At 46.4% G+C, this 7,112-nt stretch overlaps 6 protein-coding genes across 6 annotated transcripts; all 6 read left to right on the top strand.

The window, feature by feature from the left end:
• Positions 1 to 335: 335 nt before the first annotated feature.
• Positions 336 to 609, top strand: SARC_05690 (hypothetical protein; the record flags this gene model as incomplete). The annotated part of the gene is made up of 1 exon (XM_014300457.1): positions 336 to 609. A coding segment is annotated over one exon (274 nt), but the record flags the coding sequence as incomplete, so codon positions are not given.
• A 172-nt stretch (positions 610 to 781) lies between these two features.
• SARC_05689 (hypothetical protein) lies at positions 782 to 994 on the top strand (the record flags this gene model as incomplete). The annotated part of the gene is made up of 1 exon (XM_014300456.1): positions 782 to 994. The coding sequence occupies one exon, from the start codon at positions 782 to 784 to the stop codon at positions 992 to 994; it is 213 nt and encodes a 70-aa protein (XP_014155931.1).
• A 134-nt stretch (positions 995 to 1,128) lies between these two features.
• Positions 1,129 to 1,485, top strand: SARC_05688 (hypothetical protein; the record flags this gene model as incomplete). The annotated part of the gene is made up of 1 exon (XM_014300455.1): positions 1,129 to 1,485. One exon carries the CDS (start codon positions 1,129 to 1,131, stop codon positions 1,483 to 1,485), a length of 357 nt encoding a protein of 118 aa, XP_014155930.1.
• A 125-nt stretch (positions 1,486 to 1,610) lies between these two features.
• Positions 1,611 to 2,150, top strand: SARC_05687 (hypothetical protein; the record flags this gene model as incomplete). The annotated part of the gene is made up of 1 exon (XM_014300454.1): positions 1,611 to 2,150. One exon carries the CDS (start codon positions 1,611 to 1,613, stop codon positions 2,148 to 2,150), a length of 540 nt encoding a protein of 179 aa, XP_014155929.1.
• A 656-nt stretch (positions 2,151 to 2,806) lies between these two features.
• On the top strand, positions 2,807 to 3,322 carry SARC_05686 (hypothetical protein; the record flags this gene model as incomplete). The annotated part of the gene is made up of 1 exon (XM_014300453.1): positions 2,807 to 3,322. One exon carries the CDS (start codon positions 2,807 to 2,809, stop codon positions 3,320 to 3,322), a length of 516 nt encoding a protein of 171 aa, XP_014155928.1.
• Positions 3,323 to 3,788: 466 nt separating this feature from the next.
• SARC_05685 (hypothetical protein) lies at positions 3,789 to 5,046 on the top strand (the record flags this gene model as incomplete). Its single annotated transcript, XM_014300452.1, has 2 exons — positions 3,789 to 4,449; positions 4,809 to 5,046. 2 exons carry the CDS (start codon positions 3,789 to 3,791, stop codon positions 5,033 to 5,035), a joined length of 888 nt encoding a protein of 295 aa, XP_014155927.1. The 3' UTR covers positions 5,036 to 5,046.
• Positions 5,047 to 7,112: the final 2,066 nt, after the last annotated feature.

Genomic DNA, 7,112 nt, shown 5'->3' with positions numbered 1-7,112 from the left:
CATACCTACATACATGCATACATATATACGTACACACAGACATAATAAACAACTAATTTCATACATTAATACATTAATACGGGTGATGGCGACAAGACACCCATGCCATCGGATGGCGCGGGGTCCATTGTGATGCTCGACGGTGACGACAGCGCAAGCGAGGTGGCAAAGTACAAGGCCAAGGGATTCCTTGTGGCCGGATATATGTCTGCTGGAAGCTGGGAAGATTGTCGGAGTTCCCATCCGAGGTGTTTGGGGAGCCATATCCGAATTGCCCCGATGAAACTTTGTTCAAGTTTGACAAGTGGCCGCTTCTAATTCCCGGAATGACGAAGCCAGAAACTCAAGGAAAAGGGGTTTGAATATGTAGAGTTCGACAACATTGAAAATTCAGATGAAAGTGACGCTGACCAAATCGACTACACTCGAAAATTGGGCGAGATCGCCGTCGCAACGGGACTCGGGCCGTTGTTTAAGAAAGCTGCCGATCTGATTCGCAAGGACAAGACCGTGCAGGACGATTATGTTGGTTTCATATGCGAAGAGTCGATCCAGTGGGGGGACACGGAGGTGTTCCACGAGGTCGCCGCGGGGAAAAAGCCGATTTAGATATTCGAGTATGAAGACGTGTCCGAGTCTGATCTGTCGAAGAACGAGTCGCTGGCAACCGAGATCTGGTTTGACACTAACAGCGGCTGGAAAAAGCTCGCATAACTCGTTCGGGAATACATTTTTTTATGAATAAAGACCCATTTTTTTCTCATAAATATATATATATATTATGGATGCGACATCGCTTTCAGTGGAGCCACAGACGTACCGCGCCACCAACTGCGAGCTAAACGGCACAAACCTCATTTACGGCGTTGCGTACCAGGGGGCGTGCAACGACGTGGCCAAGTTTGAGTTTACAAACTGCAAGCTGAGCGGTGGCATCCACAAGCTTTGCGATCCCGCGGAGCAAGTCAAATACACAAACTGTGAGGGTCCCTAAAAACAAATATACATATACATATATGTATATGTGTATATACACAAATTTGGTCAAGCTTTAAAATCTTATGCTTGTACATGTGTCACATTTTAAGCGATCCTCAGTCTTCACACTCTAGTCTCAGAACAAAAACAATGGTGAAACGTGCACTCAACGACGATTCAGTGCCCGCCAAGCGCGCACGGCGGCTGTTTCGCCTTGTAGACAGCACGTACACGCGTTCAGCGTACATCGATCCTTCCCCTGCGCACGCGTACGTGACCATCAAATTCAAGTTTCCGTCGACAACACACATTGATCCCGTGGTGCGATACTTTCTACACAACGAAACGTTGGAGGAAGCCCAATTTGCAGTCACTGACTACATATTGTCTAGCCCTGGCGACTTTAAGCTCGTCGACGCACAGTTGAATGCGCTCCCCCTGACCAAGCAGCTGTTCTGCCACACAATGCCCGGGGGTAGGTATGTGTTCAACGTCCACGAAATATAGAAAACACGAATGTTTCTTCAAAAAAAACTTTTTGGAGACTTGTGCATCTGCCAATTTTTACAACGCTGAAGATTTTGTGGTACAAACAAACTCGACTATACCATTAAGAAGAAAGAAGACAAAAAATGTCTTGGAAAGTGGGCACGACCAATGTGCGTCTCGATCGCTTAGCGGGCGATACTAACCAGGTCCATTATGGCGTGGCCGTGGGAAACCGTGCTGGTGAGACAAACCAGGGCGAGGGGACAGTATCATTAGGGAAGAAAGCGGGGCAGGTGAGCCAGGGCGTTGGTTCAGTAGCCATTGGAAGCGAGGCAGGTCAAACAGGACAGGGTGTGACTTCAGTCGCCATTGGTGTAAGCGCAGGCCAAATGGACCAGGGTGCCAATGCAGTGGCTATCGGCAGAGATGCAGAGCAAACGCGGCAGAGTATGTATTGTGTGGCTATGGGGACCAATGCAGCAGTTGAAAACCAGGGTGAAAATTCGGTGGCCATAGGTAGAGGTGTAGGCCAAACGGACCAGGGTAGTAAATCGGTAGCCATCGGCAGAGAATCGGGAAATACAGGTCAGACAACCCAATCGGTGGCTATTGGCATGCAATCGGGGCATACAGATCAGGCTACCCGATCGGTTGCCGTGGGATATTATGCCGGACGTTTTTAACAGTGTTGCAATTGGCAACGGGGCGGGTATGGCCACACAGGGTAAAATGGCAATTGGTATTGGAAACAACGCGGCACAGAATGACCAGGGTGAATACGCTATAAGTATTGGGAATATTACGGGAGCCACCCAGTAGGGGCGACAGGCTATATCAGTCGGATTTGCGGCGGTGTACAATATGCAGTCATCAAATGGCTTGGCGATTAAATATACTGTGGGTCGAAATACACAGGGTTCAGCTAGCGTGGCGATTGGCCATAGCTCGGGCTATGAAAATCAGGGGTTGAAAAGTGCTGCAATTGGCGCCCAATCCGCCATGGACAACTAGTCGGACCATTGCGTTGCGGTAGGGATAGATGCCGGTTGAACCGAACAGGGTGAGCACGGAACTGCACTAGGTGCACATTCTGGTTTTATTTGTCAGGGTGCAAATGCGATAGCCGTTGGCAACGGGGCTGGGAGTAGAAGAGGTTTTAGGTGAGGAGGGGGATGATACGAATATTGATGAGGAAATTGAGGAGGAAACGGAGGGTGGAGAGGAAACGGAGGGTGGAGACGGTGAAGTTGATAATAAGGTATACCCCAGGAATGCTGTAGCGATAGGCGCATACGCATGTAAGCCACAAGTACCAAACAACTCTATTACCCTTAATGCAATGGGTAACACACTCAACAACCTAGTCGAAGACTCACTGGTTATTATGCCGGTCCGCAACGCTACCGGCCCCAACGCACTAACATACAACCCCGCGACGGGCAAGATTACATACTCGACATTGGGTGAGGCTACTAAAGAAAATATCCAGGTGTATGAGCGAGACGTCGAGGCAATCCTACAGGGCCTGGTGGTCAAAGAGTTAAACTACACGAACAAGAACAAGTACACACAGCCCCGCCCAGAGACGCTTAAACTTCCTATTTTGTTTGAGGAGTGGGTAGAGGCGAACCATCCACCGAAACCAGAGATATTGGAGGGCAAAGGTTTATATGACGGGGGTGACGGACCTGTAGGTTGTGATGGTATGGGGTTGGAGGAATTGTACGCCGAGTATGTTGAGCGGCAGAGTATTGTACGATACGAGGTCGTGAACAAAGAGGAGACGCATGTGGGACTGATTGCTGAAGATGTGCAGGCCATTGCACTGGAGCTCGTGTATGATGACCCGGAATAGCATCACAGCGATGCTGGTGAAACAGAACCAGGCTCTGGTGAAACAGGTGGCAGCACACGAGGGTGTGATTGGTACACTTGTTGAACGTATAGGTGTGCTCGAGTCGAGGTAGTATGTATTTTTTTTTTGAACCCTCATCAATCGGGGCTGGACTATTGTACCCTGTTGTAGATGCAGTTTTGCGACAAATCACGCCCGACAGAATAGTTTCAAAAAAGATAAAAAATTGGGGTATAAAACGCAACGTATAGTACGAGGTTTGATTCACAATCTTCCCACAACATTAACAACATCAATAACAACGACTATGGAGGAAATACTTGAATCGAATTTTACTTGTGTCATCTGTACCACAGTAACCGTAGGCGTCAAACAGTCTTCTTGCTGTAGAACGTCACTGTGTGCCACCTGTGTGACCAAGACTAAAGGCGACTCATGTTGCAGGTGTCGCAATACGACGTTGGTCATGTTCACGAACCGCGCCATACACGAAGTGCTCGAAACTTGTCGACGGACGTGCGCAGAGTGCAAAGTTGAGCTCAACATTATTGCGTTCAAACGCCACCTGTGCCAGGCCCAAATCGCCCAGCTGCCGACTATAAAACTGGCCACCGATTACGAGTCCCTGCTACACGGTGCACCATACAAGTGTACGTTAACCAAGCCACGTGGATCTCTTGATGGCGAGCAGTTCCTTTTCGGACAAGTGTCTGTCACTGTACACTCCACATGTGATGGTGATGGGGTGGCGATAGTGTATCTTCAAGAGAGCGAGAAGTACGCGAGACTATCTTTGCACGCGACCAATCATCTCGTTGTTGAGCGCCAGGAGGCCGAGAAAAAAGCCCGTGAGGACATGCGACGTGCGGAGACCGCGGAGTTCGAGTTCATGTTGGGTCCCTTGGATGATGATCGATTGTTTGCAATTGAGAGTAGCGATGAGTCGGACATCGACGTGATATGTTCCAGTGGTGAAGACTATGATGTTCTTCCGTTTGCACCTGCACCTGCAGTGTGGACTGCAATGACGGTCGCCAACATGAGTCAGGAAGAGAAACTAATGTATAATTGCGTCCTCAACGATGATGCGCTGGCGACGGTGCTTCCCAGACGCAGCCGCCGCACAGGTGTGAGATGGAAATTGGTTGCAATTTACTGGTGCCATTGTCGACACTATATTGCACCGTTCCACGCTGACCGTTTGCATGTACGTGTAATGTCGTCGCGCAATGTCAAGACGCGACGTCAGTTGGTCCCTCAAGACTTTTTGTAAAACGATATCATTTTTTCAAAAAATAAAACAAAATAAACGACAGTGTCCAAAAGAAAAAAAAATCGGAAAAAAATGAAGGTGATTTTAAAAAACCCTAAAACCCTAAAACAGTTTGGGGAATTTTTATGGTAAATCTGCCAAAAAAAACAGTGTATTTACCGGATAACCTGGTCCTACTTGGCATTTCGTACTCTGCACTAACCCATTCCACAGCACAACACGATAAAGACCCGATCCGAACCACAGAGGTGGGTACGCTATTTAGTAGGTCAGAAAGCGAATACGTGGCACACTCGATGGCGTCAGTTTTTTGTCAGCACCGGCCTGAATTGACCCAGCGCATATCCTCCATTGTCGACTCACTTGGTCCAAGCTTCAACAGGGAATTTACTGACCACTTCTTCCCATCGATCTTCCCCGAACCACTACAACGGCTATGAGAGCCATACCACATGTACGGTACAATGTAATATATACTTGTAAAAGAAACATTTGGGGGGTTTTTTATAGCTTTTTTTGTTTTTAACCAACATCAAATATTAGCCCCTAAAAAAAAACATATTTGTTCCAAATTTTTTTACATAGGAGAGGCCATAAAAACCTAAACCTCTGAACCCTATAGCGGCGTGTATTTAGGTTTTTTAATGCCTTTGGGACTTATTTTTAGGGTTTAAGGTTTTGGTCTAGGACTACGGGCCTACGCCCTACGTACCTGCGCATACAGCCCTGGTGGCTGGTGCGGTAAATTACACTTTATTCAATATTTAGGACAAGGGGCATAAAGTAAATAAATCTGGACTAGAGAGTTGTGGACCATCCCAGCATCTCTGTAGGCTGTCAGTGTATATTACTATATTTATAATATATACGGAAGCCATTATAGACAGTGGCTATCGCAACACAGCAAGTGAGGTATACCACATACGACAGTCAATGATCTTAGGTGCTCTGAGCGTTGAGTAACTGTTAGTGAAGAGTAGTACTGTGTGTTAAAGTTGGGCGTCCTGCAGTTTTTGGTTACGCGACATGCCTTCAATCTCTGCGTCTCCCTCGACCCTTCCATTCAGTCTCTATCTCCTTTGTGTATAGCTATCGTAGCCACCTTTTCTCTCCGTCGTCTTATGTATGACTACCCCTCAGTCTCATCTCTTTTATAGCTGTATAGTTTTGATCTCACAGGTTGCCACTGAACCCACACTCGCACCTGTACACATCCACCCTCGCCGCAGGTGGATGCATGTTTTCACGCTCAGACACTGCCGAAAAATAGCCAACGCATAGACAGATAAGAGGTGTGTAGCCGCTACATAGACGTGGTTGTGATACAAATAATTACATGGATATGACGTTGTGAGGGCATAGGTCGTGTGCATGCTCGTGAGTCCATTGGTGACGTTTCTACATGGCGGCACTTGTCCTGCTGCTTTGTGCATGCATATGTTGTTGTGATGATTTAGATCCTGTGCGTGTGAGTGAGTGTATGCAGAGAGACACTATACTGCAAGACTATACACTCAACACAACTGAATACATGCACAAGTTGTTATGGTGATACATAAGCGTGTGCTTGTACGAGAGGGCGTGGGCCACATGTCCGACTGCATCGCATATGTGCATTCCGCGACTGTCGTATATACGCTGTACATTCACTGAGGCGTATGTCCAATTAGAGACCCCTGTGGTTCTCTAAAATGCTATGCTATGATTTGATAAGTCATCTGACTAGGTCGACAAGGTAATACAACACCACATATTACATCATACTGACCTAAAGTGATATAAAGCGATTAAACTATTTCAATGTTAGTTGTTATTGATCCAAAGTGCTATCAACTATTTTAATGCCTGTTCATCCCATTTAGCCGTCCGTGGCACCCTACTATGTATGAGTGCTCTGTTTATATTAGGCTATACTATTCGCACGCGATGTTGTTAATCTGCACCTGTTACACCCTGATACACTGCACTTGCCCCACTTTCTGCAGTGTATCGTTGCTAGTTTTGTGAGCTCTATTCTGTCGCTATAGTCATGAACTGTATCCTGACACATACTGCTTTCCATAGTTGCAGGTTTTTTATTTAGTGTACTATATATTTCAATATTTATATATATATTTATATATATATACATATATATATATATATATATATATATATATATATATATATATATAGCTCAGATTCCTCCCCTCTGCGTCTGCCCTGCGTGGCTGTTGTTGTGGTGCGTGTGATGTGTGTGTATGGAGCTGTGTGTGATGGGTTGACTGATGTGCATTTCATCTCGTTGTCATGATAATTTGTGTGTCGTTGTTTGGTCTACGTTGCATCACACTTGCATTTGTTTTCCCATATTCAACAGTTGAGTTGCCCTTTTTGGTATTTCATCTTTACCGCCGATTGTCTTTCCCCTCTAGTTGCCCTGTCCTTTTTCTTCAATTTCCCTACCCTCTCCCTCTAATTGCCCTGTCCTTTTTATTTAATTGCCATGTCCTTATTCTTTAATTGCCCTGTCCTTTT

Source organism: Sphaeroforma arctica (assembly GCF_001186125.1).
Source record: "Sphaeroforma arctica JP610 unplaced genomic scaffold supercont1.371, whole genome shotgun sequence".
Lineage (NCBI taxonomy): Eukaryota > Ichthyosporea > Ichthyophonida > Sphaeroforma > Sphaeroforma arctica.
The sequence above is the reverse complement of the archived record's forward strand: the minus strand, read 5'-3'. Positions and strand labels throughout refer to the sequence as shown.